Source organism: Bufo bufo, chromosome 1 (genome assembly GCF_905171765.1).
Source record: "Bufo bufo chromosome 1, aBufBuf1.1, whole genome shotgun sequence".
NCBI lineage: Eukaryota > Metazoa > Chordata > Amphibia > Anura > Bufonidae > Bufo > Bufo bufo.
In genome coordinates this window covers 275,364,961-275,389,938 of record NC_053389.1, presented here as the reverse complement: position 1 = coordinate 275,389,938, position 24,978 = coordinate 275,364,961, and the positions used below count along the sequence as shown (strand labels likewise).

Below are 24,978 nucleotides of genomic sequence, written 5' to 3'. Positions count from 1 at the left end.
CCCGTTTGATGCAACCCATTATCTTATTGGCCTTCTACTTTACACCAGTTTGATAAATGACCCCAATAGCCTTTAAACCTTTACTTGAGGTTCTCCAGACCATGCCTCGTTACGTAGTGAATATGTAGTGTGAGAATTCATCTCCTCTGGCTCCATGTTCCCCATCATCCTCTCTCCAGAGATATTTGTGCTATCAGATATGATGTCAGGGAAGCCATTTATACGTTGGCATAACAATGCACAATGAAAATGAAGGGAACAAACTCCCGTCCACAATTTCCTGTTGATGATAATACATAATGGATGGTGTTCCCTGTGGGCATATGCTTATGTATTTGATGTCCTAGCAATAGTATCATTGCGGATCCTGTTGTGAATGGATCAAACCAATTGCCGACACATCCATAAACATCATCAGAAGTCACCCATAAAAGTATGCGCCAGTAGCCATTTTATTATTCTATTGGCTGGCTTATAAAGTGTAACTGTAGTGTGTTTGAAGAGGTTGCGGCGCTTGTGAAACGCTTATTTATTATACTCCGCCATATAGCGCTGACGTATTCTGCAGCACTTTACAGACATCAGCATCAAGCTGTCCCCTCAGTATGCCTGTGGAGTACCTGGAGGAAACCCACACAAACACTGGGAGAACATGCAGACTCCATGTAGATGTTGTGCGTGGTCGGATTTGAACCCAGGACGCCAGCACTGCAAGGCAACGGTGCTAACCACTGACCCACTGTGCTGTGCTTTTGTAGACGACAGCTGATCGGCAGGGGTGTCAGGAGTCAAACTCTCATTGATCTGGTAGTGGTGACCACTCCCAAGGACCACGCCGTACATGTACATTAAAGATGTCGTGTGCAGAGCGGGCGCCACAGCCGCCGGGTACCTGCTGTTTTACACAGCAGACACCCTGAGCTCATGTCTGCTCGTGTCATTTGTGACCACGGCATCTGAACAGCCCCCACGCTAAGATGAATTCGTTTTTTCGGCTTCCCACTACATTAACCACCTCCGGACCGCCTAACGCAGATTCGCGTTCCGGAGGTGGCAGCCCTGCGCAGAGTCACGCATATATGCGTCATCTCGCGCAAGCCGGGATTTCCTGTGAACGCGCGCGCGCTCACAGGATCGGAAGGTAAGCGAGTGGATCTCCAGCCTGCCAGCGGCGATCGTTCGCTGGCAGGCTGGAGATGTGATTTTTTTAACCCCTGGATCGACCACCAGAGGACACAGGCAGCTCAGTAAAGTAGCACCAAGCACCACTACACTACACCCCCCCCCCGTCACTTATTAACCCCTTATTAGCCCCTGATCACCCCTGATCACCCCATATAGACTCCCTGATCACCCCCCTGTCATTGATCACACCCCTGTAAAGCTCCATTCAGATGTCCGCATGATTTTTACGGATCCACTGATAGATGGATCGGATCCGCAAAACGCATACGGACGTCTGAATAAAGCCTTACAGGGGCGTGATCAATGACTGTGGTGATCACCCCATATAGACTCCCTGATCACCCCCCTGTCATTGATTACCCCCCTGTCATTGATCACACCCCTGTAAAGCTCCATTCAGATGTCCGCATGATTTTTACGGATCCACTGATAGATGGATCGGATCCGCAAAACGCATACGGACATCTGAATGGAGCCTTACAGGGCCGTGATCAATGACTGTGGTGATCACCCCATATAGACTCCCTGATCACCCCCCTGTCATTGATTACCCCCCTGTAAGATCCATTCAGATGTCCGCATGATTTTTACGGATCCACTGATAGATGCATCGGATCCGCAAAACGCATACGGACGTCTGAATAAAGCCTTACAGGGGCGTGATCAATGACTGTGGTGATCACCCCATATAGACTCCCTGATCACCCCCCTGTCATTGATTACCCCCCTGTCATTGATCACACCCCTGTAAAGCTCCATTCAGATGTCCGCATGATTTTTACGGATCCACTGATAGATGGATCGGATCCGCAAAACGCATACGGACATCTGAATGGAGCCTTACAGGGGCGTGATCAATGACTGTGGTGATCACCCCATATAAACTCCCTGGTCACCCCCCCTGTCATTGATCACCCCCCCTGTCATTGATCACCCCCCCTGTCAGGCTGCATTCAGATGTCCGTATGATTTTTACGGATCCACGGATACATGGATCGGATCCGCAAAACACATACGGACATCTGAATGGAGCCTTATAGGGGGGTGATCAATGACAGGGGGGTGATCACCCCATATAGACTCCCTGATCACCCCCCTGTCATTGATCACCCCCCTGTCATTGATCACCCCCCTGTAAGGCTCCATTCAGACATTTTTTTGGCCCAAGTTAGCTGAAATTATTTATTTTTTCTTACAAAGTCTCATATTCCACTAACTTGTGTCAAAAAATAAAATCTCACATGAACTCACCATACCCCTCACGGAATCCAAATGCGTAAAATTTTTTAGACATTTATATTCCAGACTTCTTCTCACGCTTTAGGGCCCCTAGAATGCCAGGGCAGTATAAATACCCCACATGTGACCCCATTTCGGAAAGAAGACACCCCAAGGTATTCCGTGAGGGGCATATTGAGTCCATGAAAGATTGAAATTTTTGTCCCAAGTTAGCGGAAAGGGAGACTTTGTGAGAAAAAAATAAATAAAATCAATTTCCGCTAACTTGTGCCAAAAAATTTTTTTTTCTATGAACTCGCCATGCCCCTCATTGAATACCTTGGGGTGTCTTCTTTCCAAAATGGGGTCACATGTGGGGTATTTATACTGCCCTGGCATTCTAGGGGCCCTAAAGCGTGAGAAGAAGTCTGGGATCCAAATGTCTAAAAATGCCCTCATAAAAGGAATGTGGGCCCCTTTGCGCATCAATGCTGCAAAAAAGTGCCACACATGTGGTATCTCCGTACTCAGGAGAAGTTGGGGAATGTGTTTTGGGGTGTCATTTTACATATACCCATGCTGGGTGAGAGAAATATCTTGGCAAAAGACAACTTTTCCCATTTTTTTATACAAAGTTGGCATTTGACCAAGATATTTCTCTCACCCAGCATGGGTATATGTAAAATGACACCCCAAAACACATTCCCCAACTTCTCCTGAATACGGCGATACCAGATGTGTGACACTTTTTTGCAGCCTAGGTGGGCAAAGGGGCCCACATTCCAAAGAGCACCTTTCGGATTTCACAGGTCATTTACCTACTTACAACACATTAGGGCCCCTGGAAAATGCCAGGGCAGTATAACTACCCCACAAGTGACCCCATTTTGGAAAGAAGACACCCCAAGGTACTCCGTGAGGGGCATGGCAAGTTCCTAGAATTTTTTCTTTTTTGTCACAAGTTAGTGGAAAATGATGATGATTTTTTTTATTTATTTTTTTTCCCTTACAAAGTCTCATATTCCACTAACTTGTGACAAAAAATAAAAACTTCCATGAACTCACTATGCCCATCAGCGAATACCTTGGGGTGTCTTCTTTCCAAAATGGGGTCACTTGTGGGGTAGTTATACTGCCCTGGCATTCTAGGGGCCCAAATGTGTGGTAAGGAGTTTGAAATCAAATTCTGTAAAAAATGACCAGTGAAATCCGAAAGGTGCTCTTTGGAATATGGGCCCCTTTGCCCACCTAGGCTGCAAAAAAGTGTCACACATCTGGTATCTCCGTATTCAGGAGAAGTTGGGGAATGTGTTTTGGGGTGTCATTTTACATATACCCATGCTGGGTGAGAGAAATATCTTGGCAAAAGACAACTTTTCCCATTTTTTTTATACAAAGTTGGCATTTGACCAAGATATTTATCTCACCCAGCATGGGTATATGTAAAATGACACCCCAAAACACATTCCCAAACTTCTGAATACGGCGATACCAGATGTGTGACACTTTTTTGCAGCCTAGGTGGGCAAAGGGGCCCACATTCCAAAGAGCACCTTTCGAATTTCAAAAAAAAAAATCATCATTTTCCGCTAACTTGTGACAAAAAATAAAAAGTTCTATGAACTCACTATGCCCATCAGTGAATACCTTAGGGTGTCTACTTTCCGAAATGGGGTCATTTGTGGGGTGTTTGTACTGTCTGGCCATTGTAGAACCGCAGGAAACATGACAGGTGCTCAGAAAGTCAGAGCTGCTTCAAAAAGCGGAAATTCACATTTTTGTACCATAGTTTGTAAACGCTATAACTTTTACCCAAACCATTTTTTTTTTTTACCAAAACATTTTTTTTTTTATCAAAGACATGTAGAACAATAAATTTAGAGCAAAATTTATATATGGATGTCGTTTTCTTTGCAAAATTTTACAACTGAAAGTGAAAAATGTCATTTTTTTGCAAAAAAATCGTTAAATTTCGATTAATAACAAAAAAAGTAAAAATGTCAGCAGCAATGAAATACCACCAAATGAAAGCTCTATTAGTGAGAAGAAAAGGAGGTAAAATTCATTTGGGTGGTAAGTTGCATGACCGAGCAATAAACGGTGAAAGTAGTGTAGGTCAGAAGTGTAAAAAGTGGCCTGGTCTTTCAGGGTGTTTAAGCACTGGGGGCTGAGGTGGTTAAATGGTGCCATTAGAACGTACTTTAAAAAAAAAACATGTGAATGGAGAATTAAAAGAAATATGGCTCCGGGAAGGCAGCGACTACAAAACGAAAATGAGAAAACTGTGAGGAAGGCGTTAAAAACATCCCCTTGACTTGTATTGGGGCTGTCGGACCGTGAAAACCGACAAAATAGAACATGTCCGATTTTTTGCAAACCAGTATTCACAGACCATTAAAAACACAGACTGTCATCGTGTGAATAAGGTCCAAAGTGATATTCCAGTTTTATGTAAAGAAAAATCTTAAAGGGGTGTTCCCATCTTAAGTACTTTAAACTTCGGTGACCACATAGGCCATAATTGTGTGGGTCCCTAGCTGCCACATTCTCAGTGCGGCCTGTGAAGTAGTTGTCGCATGCTGCTTACTCTACTCTTTTTGTAGTTCCCATAGACTTCTATTAGTATGGAGAACGCAGCACGCAGGAATCAGCTGACGAAGCTCCCCATACACATTGACGGATAAACCCACCAAGTATGTATGGGGGACCTTTAATTTCAAGGTGGGACCTGCACCTATCAGGCATTTATGGTATATCTGTCTGAAAATAGTGGCCCTTTTTTTTCTGTGGTAGGAAAAACATTCACGGAATTTTTCTAATACATGTGAACGAGGATGTGGAATCCCATTTACATGAGTAGGTGGATTGCACATTTTGGTGTGGTATATCCTTGATGAAGTTCTGGCCTGTGAACATAATCCTTCTGCTATTCTTCGAGGAGATTCATCCTGGTCCGGCGTTTTACACTGGTCTATGGTATCACATGCACTTAATTTATGAATAGGCGCAGGCAGCTTTGGTAGTCCGAGTGCCTAGACTGAAATTGACTAAGATTTCATTCTTCTTTTATTCCAGAAAACTGGCATAAAAGAACATAAATTTGCTGCAATGGCGTTTAAAAAGTCGCTAACACAACAGGCATGGGGGGAATGATAAATTCGATGTATTAAAGGGGTTGTCCGGGTTCATTGCAGGGCAAAGGAGAGCATTAGGGATATTTGGCTTTCGGGTGAAATTTATGGAAAACGTAAAAAGGTCATGCTACAGTGATATTTATATCATGAAAGTAGGGCATTTAAGTAAGAAGCAGCAATGGTGTTTTCTTAATCTCAAACAATTTATTGAAATAAAAGTCTCCAACAGTGGTGGGTATACCTCTACAAAAACTGTCAATGTCTCAATAACTTGTCATGTGGCCTTAATCGTCAATTACAGCTTGACAACGATGTCTCATGCTGTTCACAGGACGATTTATTGTCTGCTGAGGTATGGCATCCCACTCTTCTTGAAGGACGGCCCTCAGGTCATTGAGGTTCTGGAGTACAGAGTTACGATCCTCAACACTCAGCTGATCCCATAGGTTTTCAATGGGATTCAGGTCTGGAGAAAGTTCAGGCCACTCCATTTGAGGTACCCAAGTCTCCAGCAGCCGTTCCCTAATGATGTGACCTCGATGAGCAGGCGCATTGTCATCCATGAAGATTAAATTAGGCCTGTGTTGTTCATGCAGAGGCACAATTACTGGATTAATGATGTTATTCAAGTAGCATGTGCTTGTCACTGTACCATTCACATAGTGTAGGGCAGTTCTGTATTGACTAGACACACCAGCCCACCACTACCAAAGTCTTGTCTGGGGACAACAGTGGCTGATGCATAGCGCTCTCTTTGATGTCTCCAACATCGTTGGCAGCCATCATTTCTGCTCACGTGTATCGACTTTCATCAGTAAACAGCACTGAGGCCCACTGGTCCCTCGTCCAGCGTAGATACTCCCTGGCCCACACAAGACCATTACGTCTGTGGTCAGGTACCCTTGCAGGTCGTCTAGCACACAGACCATGCTGATGTAAACGGTTTTGAATGGTGTGACGTGACACTTGGTTGCCTCTCGCCTCCCTTAAATGTGCCTAGAGTTGTGTGGCACTCATTATCCGGTTCCGCAGGGCATTGTTCACAATGAAGAGGTCATCAGTGTGGGATGTGGCCAAAGGACTTCCACTTCTATGCCTTTCTGGGACTCTTCCAGTCTCTCTCTATCTCTGTTGCAACCTGCTGATGACACTCTAAGCTCAGTGGCCACTTCTGTCTGAGAACATCCTGCTTGAAGCCTCGCAATGGCATGGTACGGTTGATCAATTGTTAGGTGTCGTGTTGGTCTCATGATGTCAAAATGTGAACAGCATGATGGGGAGGACTGTTTAATACCAAGTCTAATTGAACCAGGAAATGTTTTGGGCGATTCATGGATCAAACACCTGTTGTGAATTTTGCCGTTAAGCTCCTTGTTAGAGAACAGCAAGTTGTGCAAAAAGTACTGAAACATTGAACAGTTGGACATCAGCATTCAAAAGTTTAGAGAAGGTCACATTAAGTTCACCTGTAAAGGTTAGAGTGCATTTTAGGTTTATCCTGAAATTTCACCCACAAGCCAAATATCCCTAACTTTGTACAACCAAGTATTGTATATCTATGGTGGCCAACTGGTTCTCCGATTGGCAGTGTTGCAGGCACAGAAAGAAAGAGAGCAGCTCACACTGCAGTGACCTTGCATCTCCGCTTTCTATACCACTCTGAGTAGGACAGGTAGAGGGATTTCGGTGCAAGTGAATTCAAATTTTGCTGTATGCAAGTATAATTTTCTTAAATTTTTTAAAATGCTGTTTGATCTTCCTGACTCTCCCCCCCCCCCCCTTCCCCCTCTTTATGTTGCACAGAGTGACGCTCATCAGTTCCGCCACCTGGCTGCCATTTTACGCCATATTTTACTTTCCCGGGGTCCATCTGAAGATAAAACAGAGGAGCTGCACAGGTTAGTGTAAACTACATATCTGTGACTGTTAAGTATGAAAAATAGAAAGCATCACTGCCCCTGTATAAGACGGTTAAAAATGAAAATAATAAATCTCTTTATTCATATATTAGCTAAAAAGATACGGAAGTCGTCCTGTTATCAGTAAAACAGGCAGATAGGGGGACTGCTGTATACATTAGCACCTTGATGCAAAATAAGTGAACACCTCTGTCTAGTAACAGCACGGGTGTATATCTATTGGGGGCAAAAGTTGCCTACGCCAACCCCCCTCCAATTAGACCCAGATGCCGTGTGGGTTTGGAGGTCAATAGATATATTCCCCCAAATTGTACACCAATGTGCTAATGTATACATCAGTCCCCCTATCTGCCAGTTTTCCTGATAACAGGGCGACTTCTGTATCTTTTTGACTAATATATGAATAAAGAGATTATTATTTTCTTTTTTAACCATCTCATACAGGCAGTGATGTATTCTAATTAATATATCTTTAGTTAGCCTATTGAAAAATAGAAAGCCTGAAGACCCAGTGAAAATCCTTCTACCAATAGGGGGGCACTATTATTTAGATTTAATAAATTTAAAGGGAATCTGTCATGTCATTTTCACCTATATAACTAACAGCACTGCCGCACAGAAGATTGCACATACATTCCAAACATACCCGTGTGCACTTTGTGTCTTTATTCCCTGTCCAGAAAAAGTGCTTTTATTCTGCTGGAAAACAGTTCCCTAATGCCCGGCTTTGGTGGGATTTGCTGTTCCAAGTGCCCAAATCAAGCCAGATTTAAGAAGAGGGGATGGCCCGGCTGCTTTAGCTGCTCATATCTTGAGACAAGACAATACCAGAATCACAGCATTATATCCATTACATCGGAAGATATAGCTGTTAAAAATCAGGATGACAGAGTGAAAGTATTTGGGGGTACCATCTCTCCTTGGGGAGAGCGCCTTAATTGGCATGAAGAGACGAATAGGCCATACATGCTCCTCTCAGGCATGGCATGTAGGAGCATGTATGGCCTAAAAGTCTCCTCACGCCGATTTAAGGCGCTCTCTCCCCTAGGAGAGATAGTACTCCCCAAATCCTGACTTAGGCCTCTCACCCAGTTAAGCCAGTACTCTCTGCTCTGCACTGATGAGGGGCAATCACCCCGAAACAGCTGTCTGCAGATGAGGTGCTGGCTTATTTAATATCCAAGTCATATCTCAAGGCCTGTTTAAAGGGTCGAACATTGACCTATAGGATAGCTGCCTTACATCTGGTGACATTAAAGGCAGAAGTTGTCAAGAGCTCGATTGCATCCCTAGATTGAAAGTAAAAATACGTTTCACTGATTTCACTCCTGACTTGATTTTTAACAGCCATATCTTCCAATGTAATGAAAGCTTGGAATGCCATCTTCCAAACAAGACACCTATATCTAGCTGCTACCAACTCCAAAATATGAGCAGCTAAAGCAGCCCTCTCCTCTTCTTAAGTCTGGAATAGGAATAGTGTATTGTATTTTAGAAGCAATAAAAAAATTGCCTGTTTTAGGCAACTTTCACATCTGCGTTTTTGCTGGCTCTGTCATGGATTAGCAAAAACGCTTCCGTTAGGATAATACAACCGTCTGCATCCGTTATGAACGGATTTGGTTGTATTATCTCTAATTATAGCCATGTTGGATCCGGCACTAAAACCAATTGTAAGTCAATTGGACTGAATCCGTTTTTTTTTTTGGTCCGAGAAAACAGATCCGCCACCTCTGACATTTTGTTTCATGCTGGATTCGTCTTGCTCTGCATCCCATGACTCGCTCAAAAATGCCGCTAGCAGCATTTTTCTGTCAGGCATGGGAACGCAACCAAACGGAACGGAATGCTTTCAGTTTTGTCCTTATTGACAATGAATAGGGACAAAACTGAAGCGTTTTCCTCCAGTATTGAGATCCTATGACGGATCTCAATACCGGAAAAGAAAAAACGTAGATGTGAAAGTAGCCACTTGTGGGACTATTAACTGATTAAAAAAGTAAAAAAAACAAACAAAAAAATTTTGATTTTAAAATTAAGTCTCTTCCACATGTTTGGTATTGCCGCATCTATCATGTACATTATCCCATATGGTGAACGGTTTAATAAAAAAAATTCCACCATTTCTGCCTCCATTCCGCTCTGGAGGCGGACACCAAAACGCTGCTTGCAGCATTTTGGTGTCTGCCTGACGATGCAGAGGCAAACGGATCCGTCCTGACACACAATGTAAGTCAATGGGGAAGGATCCGTTTTCACTGGCACAATAGAAAACGGATCCATCCCCCATTGACTTTCAATGGTGTTCAAGACGGATCCGTTTTGGATATGTTACAGATAATACAAACGGATCTGTTCTGAACGGATGCATGCGGTTGTATTATCTGAACGGAAGCGAGTGTGAAAGTAACCTTAATTAAAAACGACAACTAGCTACATAGGTGGAAAAATAAAAAAGTTATAGCTCTTGGAATGCAACAATGAAAAAAATGAAACAAATCGCTTGGTCAGTAAGGCCCAAAATAGGCTGGTCACTAAGGGGTTACACTGAGAAGGCAGAGACCATGAAGAGATCCTGAAGTTAGTGAAATGCAAAACGGTAGAGCCCATAGTTCATTTGACTCTATAGTTTAAGAAAATTTCCAACACCACTGATGTTAACGTAATTTTTTGATGTTTAATTTACTATGGAATTAAAGGAATCGTCACTGTTGGGCAGTCTCTTGGTGTGATTGATGTCAGGATGGTCAGCGTTTTTAAGCCCTTCCCGCTTAGTGACGTACTGTAAAGTCTTTGAGAGCGGGTAGGTAACGCTCTGTGCCAAAATAATGTGTCCTGGTGATAAATCGAGAGGGAAGTCTGCATACCTACATGCTTGCAACATTTCAGGAGTCACGTCCCCTTTCTCAAGTATCGGTCTCGATGCAACAAATTTGGACAGTGCACTTTATTTGAAACTGCACTTTATTCATTGAATTAAACTATGGATGAATATGTTGGTGTTCTCTATATTATCTTGTAGAGATAAAAGAAGGCTAATGGCTTAAATCCGTATGCGGTTTCATTTGTTGGCTCCCCCTTGTAATAAGAATTCTGAAGTATCTATTTTTATGACTTTCTGATGATCCACTCCTTTATTATCCCTCCTCGAAGTTATAAATAAATTACTAGCAGTTTGCAATGAAGGTTCAGATGGGTGTTACCAGTTGGGGGTGTGCCCCTGCTCAGTCTAGCACCCCCAAATGGCAACACCCATCTTCACCTTTGCTGAAAACTGATGGTAATTTATTCATAAACTTCTAGCAGGAATAATAAAGGAATGGCACAACATAAGGTAATAAGACATGGGGAATGCAAGTAGTTAATAAAAGAGACATGAGGAGAGGTTACAGGTGCTCTTTGAGGACGTGGTGATTTTATTTATTTATTTTTTAAATTATTTATTTTTAATTTCAATTCAATTATCACATTTAGCTGTATGAATAATAAAATGATCACATTGATCACAAAAACGTACTAGAAAGCGATCAGAAAGTCATGTGTAGCCCAAAATAGCACCAATGAAAACTAGATCTCATTGCGCAGAAATCAAGCCCTCATTCAGCTCCATTGATGGAAAAGTAAAAATGACCCACAGAATAAAGTAATTGGGGGAAATTTTATCAAAACTGGTTAGTTGCCCATAACAACCAATCGGATTCCACCTTTCATTTTTCAGAACTCCTGTGGAAAATAAAAGCTGGCATCTGATTGGTTGCTATGGACAACTAAGCCATTTCTACTTTAAACCAATTTTGATAAATCTCCCCATATGTCATTTATACCAAACAGTGAGTTGCTGTTTTTTTATGCTGTCACCCCCAAAAACGTAATAAAAGTCCTATAAATCATTAGATGTACCTCAAAAAGGTGCCATTTAAAAATACAACGGAAAATCCTCCTTACCTCATTGCATTAGACGCCTGAGGGCATCTTCTCCTTGGACATGTGCAGAGCTGAACAGCTGGGAAGCTACACTAGTACACACTTGATTTGACCTCTGTTAAAACATTCAGCTTTTATCTGGTGTCCAGTTTTCGAAATTTCATGGCTCTCTTCCTGTCATTATCATTAGCACCGTGCCTGACTTCTTCTGTTGACTTTGTCATCATCCATGAGGCCACTTCAGTGGGTCAGCAGATTCCTCACGCTGTTTGACCATAGTTAATTCTAAACTTCCCACATCCTCATTCCCATATGCAAAGATGACCTCTTAATTGTTGAGAATATTGGAAAAAATGTCTAAAGATATATTGAAAATGGTGAACTGCATGGGAAATATGCCTTATAGGGGTTGGCTACTTTCTGGCTACTTGTGACCAATGTGTATGGATGATGACCAGGGTTGCCAACCAGAATTTTTTCTTCTTTCTGGACAGCTTATCCGCAAATCATAGACTCACTATACACAGCACTGCTCTACAATAGATGGTAATGATGTGATCCTGCCTACAACATGCCATCATGGCTGAGCAGCCTGACAGGAAAACTCACCAATATGTAGTATATGCAAGTACCAGAGCGTAGTAAGGTCACGCCCCCTCAACCCCATAGGCAGCTCCTTAATACACAGTGCCACTGGCATTTGGATCTTATGACACTAGGGCTGGGCTTCTGATTTTTGGCTGATGATTTCGATCTTGACACGCCCTCCTGGTTCGGTAACGGTTCTGATTCAGGTTTGCTCTAATTGCTATTCTGGTTTTGACTCCTGCACCCAGTTTTTTAATCTGTCTCACTATTTCTGATTCAGCTTATATTACAGGGAGTGCAGAATTATTAGGCAAGTTGTATTTTTGAGGATTAATTTTATTATTGAACAACAACCATGTTCTCAATGAACCCAAAAAACTCATTAATATCAAAGCTGAATATTTTTGGAAGTAGGTTTTTAGTTTGTTTTTAGTTTTAGCTATTTTAGGGGGATATCTGTGTGTGCAGGTGACTATTACTGTGCATAATTATTAGGCAACTTAACAAAAAACAAATATATACCTATTTCAATTATTTATTTTTACCAGTGAAACCAATATAACATCTCAACATTCACAAATATACATTTCTGACATTCAAAAACAAAACAAAAACAAATCAGTGACCAATATAGCCACCTTTCTTTGCAAGGACACTCAAAAGCCTGCCATCCATGGATTCTGTCAGTGTTTTGATCTGTTCACCATCAACATTGCGTGCAGCAGCAACCACGGCCTCCCAGACACTGTTCAGAGAGGTGTACTGTTTTCCCTCCTTGTAAATCTCACATTTGATGATGGACCACAGGTTCTCAATGGGGTTCAGATCAGGTGAACAAGGAGGCCATGTCATTAGATTTCTTATTTTATACGCTTTCTTGCCAGACACGCTGTGGAGTACTTAGACGCGTGTGATGGAGCATTGTCCTGCCTGAAAATCATGTTTTTCTTGAAGGATGCAGACTTCTTCCTGTACCACTGCTTGAAGAAGGTGTCTTCCAGAAACTGGCAGTAGGACTGGGAGTTGAGCTTGACTCCATCCTCAACCCGAAAAGGCCCCACAAGCTCATCTTTGATGATACCAGCCCAAACCAGTACTCCAGCTCCACCTTGCTGGCGTCTGAGTCGGACTGGAGCTCTTTGCCCTTTACCAACCCAGCCACGGGCCCATCCATCTGGCCCATCAAGACTCACTCTTATTTCATCAGTCCATAAAACCTTAGAAAAATCAGTCTTGAGATATTTCTTGGCCCAGTCTTGACGTTTCAGCTTGTGTGTCTTGTTCAGTGGTGGTCGTCTTTCAGCCTTTCTTACCTTGGCCATGTCTCTGAGTATTGCACACCTTGTGCTTTTGGGCACTCCTGTGATGTTGCAGCTCTGAAATATGGCCAAACTGGTGGCAAGTGGCATCTTGGCAGCTGCACGCTTGACTTTTCTCAGTTCATGGGCAGTTATTTTGCGCCTTGGTTTTTTCCACACGCTTCTTTCGACCCTGTTGACTATTTTGAATGAAACGCTTGATTGTTCGATGATCACGCTTCAGAAGCTTTGCAATTTTAAGAGTGCTGCATCCCTCTGCAAGATATCCCACTATTTTTTACTATTCTGAGCCTGTCAAGTCCTTCTTTTGACCCATTTTGCCAAAGGAAAGGAAGTTGCCTAATAATTATGCACACCTAATATAGGGTGTTGATGTCATTAGACCACACCCCTTCTCATTACAGAGATGCACATCACCTAATATGCTTAATTGGTAGTAGGCTTTCGAGACTATACAGCTTGGAGTAAGACAACATGCATAAAGAGGATGATGTGGTCAAAATACTCATTTGCCTAATAATTCTGCACGCAGTGTAGTTTCTCCTGGTTTGACCCGGCTAGTCTGTTCCTCTAATTTCTTAATGTAGTCGTTGATCTGTCACTAGGCTCTTCCTTCCTTAAAGGCCCCTGCACTTATTTAGGAAAGGACTGTCATCCAGTTGTGGACTGCTGCCAAGGGCGGATTGTGCAAGTAGGTAGGGACAGTGGGATAGGTAGTTCAGGGTTCACTGCTTCCTACCATAATGATTATCAAGCGGGTGACTAAAGGTGTATTTAGGTGCTGTGAATGCTTGTTCCCAACAATCTGTCCGTGTAAATGTTCAGCCAATCACCCGATGAATGGGCAAAACAGTTGTTTTTGCAGGCACCAAAATTATTGTTTCTGGGCAGCAGATCGTGTTATCTAAAAAGCACTCTGCTGCCCAGAAAGATTGCAGCTGTATGAGGATGAGCGATAGCAATAGCAACCTTCCTCATACTGTGGAGGTGATCGCTGCATGTAACGAGCAGCCGACTGTCAGGAAGGAACGCTTCCCTGAAAATCTGCTGCTCCCCGGCAGGTAAAGGTAAATGCACCTGTAGTGCCAGTGGGGGTTTGGCTATAAACATCTAGTCCATATTGCAGGGACACCGGTTTTGACATCCAGCATAGGATCTCAAATCCTGAATAAAATGCTTCCGTTTTATTTAATACAGTCCTGATCAAAAGTTTAAGACCACTTGAAAAATGGCAAAAAATCTTATTTAGCATAGCTGGATCTTAACAAGGTTCCAAGTAGAGCTTCAACATGCAACAAGAAGAAATGGGAGTGAGACAAAACATTTTTTGAGCATTCAATTTAATGAAAACAATGAATAAACTGAAACAGGCTGTTTTTCCTCTGATCAAAGTTTAGGACCACACCTCCAAAAAACCCTAAACCCCACCAAAACAGAAATCCAACTTCCAAACATGAACTCAGTAATGAGTAGCTCCGCTGTTATTGTTTATCACTTCAAAAATTCGTTTCGGCATGCTTGATGCAAGCGTTTCCATGAGGTGAGTGGGAACATTTCTCCAAGTGGTGAAGACGGCCGCACAAAGGCCATCTACTGTCTGGAACTTTTGTCCATTTTTGTAAACTTCCCTTGCCATCCATCCTCAAAGGTTCTAAATTGGATTTAGATCAGGGGAACACGCAGGATGGGCCAAAAGAGTGATGTTATTCTCCTGGAAGAAGTCCATTGTCCTGCGGGCATTGTGTACTGTAGAGTTGTCCTGTTGAAAAACCCAGTCGTTACCACACAGACGAGGGCCCTCAGTCATGAGGAATGCTCTCTGCAACATCTGGACATAGCCAGCGGCCGTTTGACGCCCCTGCACTTCCTGAAGCTCCATTGTTCCACTGAAGGAAAAAGCACCCCAGACCATCATGGCGCCCCCTCCACTGTGGAGGGGGCGAAAACATCTCAGGTGTGATCTGCTTGTCAGGCCAGTAACGTTGGAAACCATCAGGACCATCAAGGTTAAATTTTTTCTCATCAGGGAATAAAACTTTCTTCCACCTTTTGAATGTCCCATGTTTGGTGCTCTCTTGCAAAGTCCAAATGAGCAGTTCTGTGACGTTCAAGGAGACGAGGTCTTTGAAGACGTTTTTGAAGCCCTTCAGTCTCAGATGCCGTCTGATGGTCATGGGGCTGCAGTCAGCTCCAGTAAGGGCCTTAATTTGGGTCGAGGATCGTCCAGTGTCTTGACGGACAGCCAATTGGATCCTCCGGCTCAGTTCTGATGAAATTTTTTGGAGTCTTCCACTTGACTTTTTTGTTCCTTAACCCTCAGGATCATTTAAGAAATTCCAAATGACTGTCTTACTGCGTCCCACCTCAGCAGTGATGGCGCGCTGTGAGAGACCCTGCTTATGCAGTTCAAAAAGGGAGAGTTTTTTTGCCTTTGCCATCACAACGTGTGACTACCTGACAGAAAAGGACAATGAATCCACATCTTTGCACAAGTTTGGCCTTTTAAAGGCATGTGGTCCTAAAATTTGGATCAGCTGAAAAACAGCCTGTTTTAGTTTAATCGTTATTTTCAATTAATTGAATGCTCAAAATTTTTTTGTCTCACTCTCATTTCTTCTTGTTGCATGTTGAAGCTCTACTTGGAACCTTGTTTAGATCCAACAATGTAAAATATGATTTTTTTTCCATTTTTTAAGTGGTCTTAAACTTTTGATCAGGACTGTACATCCAATAGATAGAAACGGAACAAACCAGATCCGGCATTAAAATCATCCTAAGTCAATGGGTACCGGATCCGTTTTTATTTTTTTTTCATTTTCATGCCAGATCCTGTTTGTTCACTTTTGCAGACCGGACAAAAAAAAAAAAAAAACACGGTCACAAAACGCAACAACATGGAACTGATGCATCCTGATCAGTTTGCTGCTCATTGACAATGAATGAGAACAAAACTGAACTGGCCCAGTTTTGAGATCTTCTGCCGGATCTAAAACGCTGATGTGAAAGTAGCCTATATATAATTGCATGGTAAAGTCCAATATATTACTTTATTATCTTTAGAGTGATACATACACTATATACAGACTGCGACAACCACCCAAAACTGCTTGTAAAATGGTCTTCTAGTGGGGTGGTCCTCTCAAAGAAGAGACATAGTACTACATTCCCTTCCCTGTGATGCAGTGGGAAAAAAAATCTAAACCTATATAAGTCTCAGTTCGCATTTCCAATGTCGGAAACTCTGTCCTATTTAATAGAACATTGAGCAGCATTCTACACTATTCTTCCCATGGAAATGACAGAAACCCAACATACCTTTTTTATGTAAGGCCTCAATGCACACAACTGTGTTCGTTATGCGGTCCTCAAACCGCGAATCCGCAAAATACGGATGCAGTCCGTATGATGTCCGCATTATTTTCTTTGGTGAACCTGTTGACTTCACTGGGTCAGTGGTCTGCATTTTGCAGACATGTTCTATCTTTTTGAGGAATGAACATTGAAGTCAATAGGTCCGCAAAAAAATTCTGATGTCACATGGACCGTATCCATATATCCTTATGGTCGTGTGCATGAGGCCAAAGTCACTGGGGTCCAACAGGCGTTTTAGGGTGTGAACAGAGCCTTATTTTTTACAGCTGTATTCTCCCACTATGCGCTCTGCTAGCCTTTCAGTGCCTGCATCCCATTTATATTCAGAAATGCGGAGCATCATGTGGTAAACTCCTCTTCATTCCCACACTGAGGTGTCTGAGTGAAACCCCTGCATGGCAGGAGGGGGTGGGGGGCACGTCGAAGTGATTAATGACCACTGGGGAGAGAAAGGAGGAGTAATGTCATTATAGACATACTGACTTAGGAATGCAAGTACTATTGTGCTCCCAGCCCGAGTCACCGGTACCCAGAACATTTTATATACTTTCACAAATAAAACTGACAAAGATCACTATGTGCCCTCGCCAAGAAAACAATTGTTCGTGCACAGCCATGCAAAAAAATCTCATTTTGTCAGTGGCAGGGATGGGTTTCGGTTTGATCTTGTTAGGAAAACCAGAAGAATGGGGGCAGGGGGGGCACTAGAATAAACTGTGAAATGTGGGAGCGGTCAAAGATGGCGCCACTGTGTCACTAAGAAATGTGTGCCACGTCTGTCATTCTATCCTAATATTGGCAGTGCCACCTCATGTGTCATCACCATAAATCCCTTTTACCTCAGGGTATGACCCTCGAGCTCCTCAGCAAGCTGGTGGTTTTTCTGGGGAAGATTCGGTTGGCTATGCATTACCCTAGCAGCGTCCGGAAGCCATTTTGTGCTATACATGGCCATCCTGACAGACTCCAGTGTTTTGGGCATTCTCTTCTCCCACTAGGAGTTTGCGGCAGATCGGACGGTCCATTTACAACTGTATGGCGTTCAAACCATGCTGTGTGTGCATGAGGCCTAACTGTATTCCATGATATTGATGCTTAAGCAGCAGGGTAGAAGAGTAGTGAGTATCGCTTCTTTTGTTAGTAGCTGCTTGGGTTCTATTATTTTAAAGGGTTTCTGTCACCTGAAAAATGGCTATTAACCTGGGTGACATTAGCGATGTGCTAATGTCAGCTGAACAAAACTATATTAGTGCCATCTCACTGCGTGCCGCCATTATTGAGAAAAACTAACTTTTATAATATGTAGGGCTGCAACGATTAATCGACTTTATCGATAATATTCGATAACGGGATTCGTTGTCGACGAATCCAGTTATCGAATAATCGCTGATTCGTTGCTATGCGCGTGGGCGGTTTACTTTAAATCAGCGCATCTTTATTTTACCTTACAATGAAGCTCCAGTAACAGGCAGAGCGGACGGCGGCGTAACGTCACTTACTCACGTGACTCGCCTGCTCCGCCTCCTTCATTCATAAAGTAGGCGGAGCAGGTGCGTCACGTGAGTGAGTGATGTTACGCTGCCGCCTGCTCTGCCTGTTACCTGAGCTTCATTGTAAGGTAATAAAGATGCGCTGAGTAAAAGTTACTGCCAGAATAGTCTGCTGTGAGCAGCGGGGCCGGGGCTGTTATGGGGAGGGGGATCGGTGTATGGCACTGCTATGGGGAGGGGGATCTGTGTATGGCACTGTTATTGGGAAGGGGATCGGTGCACTGTTATTGGGAAGTGGATCGGTGCACTGTTATTGGGAAGGGGATCGGTGCACTGTTATTGGGAAGGGGATCTGTGCACTGTTATGGGGAGGGGGATCTGTGCACTGTTATGGGAGGGGGATCTGTGGATGACACATATAGCATAAGATGCTATATAGTGTCATCTATAGATCCCCCCCCCCCCATATCGGTGTCATCCACAGATCCCCCCCTCCCCATAACAGTGCACAGATCCCCCTACCCATAACAGTGCCACCCACAGATCCCCCATAACAGTGCCACTCACAGATTCCCCCCCATAACAGTGCCACCCACAGATTCCCCCCCATAACAGTGCCATCCACAGATTCCCCCCCATAACAGCGCCATCCACAGATCCCCCATAATAGTGTCATCCACAGATCCCCCATAATAGTGTCATCCACAGATCCCCCCCCCCATAACAGCGCCATCCACAGATCCCCCATAATAGTGTCATCCACAGATCCCCCATAACAGTGCCATCCACAATTTGTTTTAATATGGCCTTTGAACATAATTTTTCAAGTAAAATCATATAAACCTCTTTGTTTTGTAATTTTGGTGTTTTTTCCCCGATTAATCGATTAAATTATCGACAACTAATCGATTATTCTAATTATCGTTAGCTGCAGCCCTAATAATATGCTAATTAGCCTCTAAGAGCAGGGGGAAGGGGCTCCATTTGCCCACCTCTTTTCACACCCTTCTTCTCCTGATTGACAGGGCCAGGGCAGCGCTGCTCTCCTCCTGCCGGCCGTGTCTACTAACAAAATCTCGCGCCTGCGCCGTCCCGTTCAGTATTCGGCACAGTGAGGGAAGGACGCCCAGCAGCTGCTGGCTTCCTCACTGCGCCTGCACCGAATACGTCACAGTGAGGAAGCCGGCTGCCGGAGAACGTCCTTCCCTCACTGCGCCTGCGTCGGATACTCAACGAAATGGCTGCGGATGCGGACAGCACATTCCGGCCCCATTTAAAATGAATGGGTCTGCACTTGTTCCGCAAAATTGCGGAACGGATGCGGACGTGTGAATGCACCTTTAAGCGCACAGGGAAAGGTGTGCTTTTGGGGGGGGGGGGTATCTTTATTAAAAATTAAAAATCCATTAATAAAATGTATTACAAAAAGTATTATTAGGGCATCAGGGACATTTTTCCAAAAAGTTAACTAAAAGTTTAGTTACTCTTTATCTTAAAAATCCCTTTTAAGGCATCTTTTCTCTCTGCCTGTAGATGAGTTTCTCTCATATCTTCCCTGTCCCACAGCCCTAAACAACTTTTTAACACTTTTAACTCCCTTCTCCGCCCCCCAGCGCCCCCACCTTCTCATCTCAGCTGAGGACGTTGCCACATACTTCAAACAAAAGCTAGTCAACATCAGAGAAAGCTTCAGTGCACAGTCCCCACAGACCCTCTACACAACTGCTCAGTCCTCTTCTCCCAACACCCGCTTCTCCACCATTACAGAAGAAAAACTCTTCACGCTACTCTCCAGATCACATCTCACCACCTGTGCACTTGACCCAATCCTATCCCACCTCATCACTAACCCCACCACAGTGTTTATGCCACCCCCAACTCATCTCTTCAACCTATCACTAACCTCTGGTGTCTTCCCCTCTGGTTTTAAACATGCTACCATTACACCCATCCTCAAAAAGCCTTCACTTGACCCATCTTCTTTGTCCAGTTATCGCCCCATATCACTTCTTCCATATGCCTCAAAGCTATTTGAGCAACATGTCCATTCTGAACTGTCCTCTTATCTCTCCTCCTGCTCCCTCTCTGACCGCCGACAATCTGGCTTCTGACCCCACCACTCAATTGAGACTGCCCTTACCAAAGTCACCAATGACCTACTAACAGCCAAAACCAAAAAACATTACTCTGTCCTCCTTCTCCTTGACCTGTCCTCTGCCTTTGACACTATCGGCCACTCCCTTCTGTTACAAACTCTCTCATTTCTTGGCATCACTGACCTGGCCCTCTCCTGGATCACATCATACCTCACAGGGCGGACATTTAGCATCTCCCACTCTCACACCACCTCCTCGTCTCATTCCCTCTATGTTGGTGTCCCGCAAGGCTCTGTCCTAGGACCTCTGCTCTTTTCTATCTACACTCTCGGACTGGGACAGCTCATAGAGTCCCATGGCCTTCAGTATCACTTTTATGCTACGACACACAAATCTACCTCTCTGGTCCAGACATCACCAGAATCCCACAATGTCTATCTGCTATATCCTCCTTGTTCTCCTCCCGCTTTCTAAAACTTAACATGGATAAAACAGAATTCATCATCTTTCCCCCATCTCGCTCAACCCCCCCCAACAGACCTATCTATCATGATCAATGGCTGCACACTCTCCCCGGTCAACCAAGTCCGCTGCCTTGGAGTGACATTAGATTCTGCCCTCTCCTTCCGACCTCACATCCAAGCCCTTTCCACCACCTGCCGCTTCCAACTCAAAAACCTCTCCCGCATCCACGCTTTCCTCAACTTTGAGTCTGTGAAACTAATTGTATATGCCCTCATCATCTCCCGCCTAGACTACTGCAACATCCTCCTCTGTGGCTTTCCATCTAGCACTCTCACACCCCTCCAATCTATCCTCAACTCTGCTGCCCGACTAATCCACCTCTCACCCTATTACTCCTCTGCCTCTCCCCTCTGCCAATCCCTTCACTGGCTCCCCATTGCCCAGCGAATTCAGTTCAAAATACTAACAAATACATACAAGGCCGTCCATAACCTTTCCCCTCCCTACATCTCTGAGCTATTTTCCCGATACAGCTCCACACGCAATCTCCGATCCTCACAAGACCGCCTTCTCTCCTCTCCTCTTATTGCCTCTTCCCACAATCGACTCCAAGATTTCTCCCGTGCATCCCCCATACTCTGGAACTCGCTACCCCAACATATCAGACTCTCACCTACAGTGGAATCCTTCAAAAGAAACCTGAAAACCCACCTCTTCAGACAAGCCTACAACCAGTGACCCTGCTGCCTCTATACCACCATGATCAACTTCACCCACACCTACTGTGTCCTTCTCTCATACCATGTAGATTGTAAGCCCTGACGGGCAGGGCCCTCTCTCCTTCCGTACCAGTTTATAACTCGTCTTGTTTATGATTAGTGCAATTTCTGTATTATGTATTTATACCCCTTTTCATATGTACAGCGCTATGGAATGAATGGCGCTTTAATAATAATAATAATAATAATAATGCTATCTAGTCTGTGGTGGGAGACTGGTAGCCGCATGCAGGCTCCAGATTCTTCTCTCAATAAGCTTCTGTATCTACCACATAATAATTGTTGGTATTCTTGCTAACAGGCGTCACTCCTGTCTCTAAAATCACCCTCAAGCACTGCCCCCCCCCCCCACTTTTTTTCGCCAGCTGCTCTGGAGTCTTCTGGGGATCGGGCAGGGAGGGTCACTGCCCGATCTCCTGAAGACGCAAGAGCAGCTGGCGAAACATGTCGGGGGGCAGTGCTTGAGGGTGATTTTAGAGACAGAAGTGACGACTGTTAGCAAAAATACCAACAATTATTATGTGGTAGATACAGAAGCTTATTAAGGGAAGAATCTGGAGCCTGCACGTGGCTACCAGTCTCCCACCACAGACTAGATGAGCATTATGATATAATAGTGCTGACAAAACACACAGAAACAAAAGAAGCGACACAACCGAGAGTTTTAATTAAAGGGAACCTGTCACCGGGATTTGATGTATAGAGCTGAGGACATGGGTTGCTAGATGGCCGCTAGCACATCCGCAATACCCAGTCCCCATAGCTCTGTGTGCTTTTATTGTGGGGGAAAAAAAACGATTTGATCCATATGCAAATTACCCTGAGATGTGTCCTGTACGTGAGATGAGTCCAGCGTGAAGGAGCCCAGCACCGCCCCGCATCCTCCGAATCTCCTCCTTGCTCCCCGACGTCAGACAGCCAGAGCGCCGTAATCTCGCGATGCGCGAGCTAGCGCACGCTCTGTTCCTTCCCTGAGGCTGATGCCAGCACAGGGAAGGAACACTATGAGGACACTGCGCATGCGCTAGCTCGCGCATCGCAAGATTACGGCGCTCTGGCTGTCTGACGTCGGGGAGCAAGGAGGAGATTCGGAGGATGCGGGGCGGTGCTGGGCTCCTTCACGCTGGACTCATCTCACGTACAGGACACATCTCAGGGTAATTTGCATATGGATCAAATCGTTTTTTTTCCCCACAATAAAAGCACACAGAGCTATGGGGACTGGATATTGCGGATGTGCTAGCGGCCATCTAGCAGCCCATGTCCTCAGCTCTATACACAAAATCCCGGTGACAGGTTCCCTTTAATACATTTAATGGTCAATGATGACAATAATATTGATTGAGATTAAAAGCTAAGTTTTATAAGGAAATATAAGACATATGTTTAAAGAAGGCAAACAGTAGTCTGACTAAAGGTAAACATTGCCTGTAGTACTCCCTACGCCACTTGGATCCACTAAGAGCAAATGTACAAAATGACAAACTATGCAGTATAGTTATCCTCTGCTCACTCGCCAGTCTTGTGTGTTCTCTTCTGATCCTGTTGTTCCTGCTTGCGTGGCACAAAAGATATTTAATGGGGGTTACGTTTTATTTTAGGATTTAGCAAGTCGTATTTTTTTCTCACTTATTGTATGACTGATTACATTGAGTTTACAGATGCTGGTATATGCATCTGTAGTATTGCACTACATTGCCTCTATAGGTTGTCAGCCAGCTTTATATAGACTGGTATGACATATATTGGCTTGGATATGCAGTTACATGCCCCCTCCCTTCTAATCTGTACTGGTATGGCATTCTGTTCAGGTCTGGACCCTGTGCGGCAATGTACGGATCGAGGGAGATCGCTGTATCATGATTAGAGTTGGTTAGCAGTGCTTCTTCTCCGACTCTAGAAGAGACATTCCTTACAATCACTATGCCATGCTTCGGTTCATAATTATTGGTCATGGAAATGTATTTTTTTCCCCCTTATTTCCCCAGCAATACCATCAATCTGTTGAGCAACGTCCCTGTTTCTTGCCTGGATGTCCTCATATGCCCTTCTGGCAAAGAAATGTCTGCCAATAACAATGAGCCAGATATGGAGGCTATCCAACTCATCCTGGATTTCATGGAGAAGAGGATCGACAAGGTATTCGCTCCTGGCCTCATTCACACCAGCATGTTTGCAATCCGCATATGGCCCGGATTTTGTGTACCGGAATCCGCTGCTAATGTTAATGAATAGGGCTATTCATTTGGGTGTATTATTTCCGTCCGTATTTGAAATCCACAGCATGTCCGAGTTTTGTGTATATTAGCTTCTAGATATGCCCATTATAGTCTATGGGAGTTCATGAAATGCAGGAAGGAAGGAATACACATGTAAATGCGGATAAATTACTGAAGCATTACTGATAACAATCTTAATAGTATATAATCCGGAATACAGATGGATTACAATACCCTCGTGTGAACAGTAGTGTTTTAAAATGACACTTTTTACTACTCATTGGTGAGTTACTTACCGAAATTACTCTATATGTAATCATTAGCCATTTTTTGTTTCACCCTTACCCCCTCTAACTGCTGGTTATGGACTACATGGGCTCCTGACTACAGATTGCTGTAAATGTGACTAGTTCTGTAGTCAGAGGGTAAAGAATAAAATGTGCGTCTAGTCATCTGCATTTGATTTTCTAAACATGGTTATGCCCACTTTGTCTCCTTAACCACCTCAGCCCCCAGTGCTTAAACACCCTGAAAGACCAGGCCACTTTTTACACTTCTGCACTACACTACTTTCACCGTTTATTGCTCGGTCATGCAACTTACCACCCAAATGAATTTTACCTCCTTTTCTTCTCACTAATAGAGCTTTCATTTAGTGGTATTTCATTGCTGCTGACATTTTTACTTTTTTTGTTATTAATCGAAATTTAACGATTTTTTTGCAAAAAAATGACATTTTTCACTTTCAGTTGTAAAATTTTGCAAAAAAAACGAGATCCATATAGAAATTTTGCTCTAAATTTATTGTTCTACATGTCTTTGATAAAAAAAAATGTTTGGGTAAAAAAAAAATGGTTTGGGTAAAAGTTATAGCGTTTACAAACTATGGTACAAAAATGTGAATTTCCGCTTTTTGAAGCAGCTCTGACTTTCTGAGCACCTGTCATGTTTCCTGAGGTTCTACAATGCCCAGACAGTACAAACACCCCACAAATGACCCCATTTCGGAAAGTACACACCCTAAGGTATTCGCTGATGGGCATAGTGAGTTCATAGAACTTTTTATTTTTTGTCACAAGTTAGCGGAAAATGATGATTTTTTTTTATTTTTATTTTTTTCTTACAAAGTCTCATATTCCACTAACTTGTGACAAAAAATAAAAAGTTCTATGAACTCACTATGCCCATCACGAAATACCTTGGGGTCTCTTCTTTCCAAAATGGGGTCACTTGTGGGGTAGTTATACTGCCCTGGCATTCTAGGGGCCCA

At 43.7% G+C, this 24,978-nt stretch overlaps 1 protein-coding gene across 1 annotated transcript in view; it reads left to right on the top strand.

Moving 5' to 3' along the window:
• The window catches only part of RIC8B (RIC8 guanine nucleotide exchange factor B), a 73,026-nt gene that overhangs the window by 24,885 nt on the left and 23,163 nt on the right, over positions 1-24,978 (top strand). The window contains exons 4-5 of the mRNA XM_040439581.1: positions 7,341-7,435; positions 23,478-23,628. Of these exons, the coding sequence (XP_040295515.1) occupies positions 7,341-7,435; positions 23,478-23,628 (246 nt within the window). The remainder of the gene's footprint in view (positions 1-7,340; positions 7,436-23,477; positions 23,629-24,978) is intronic.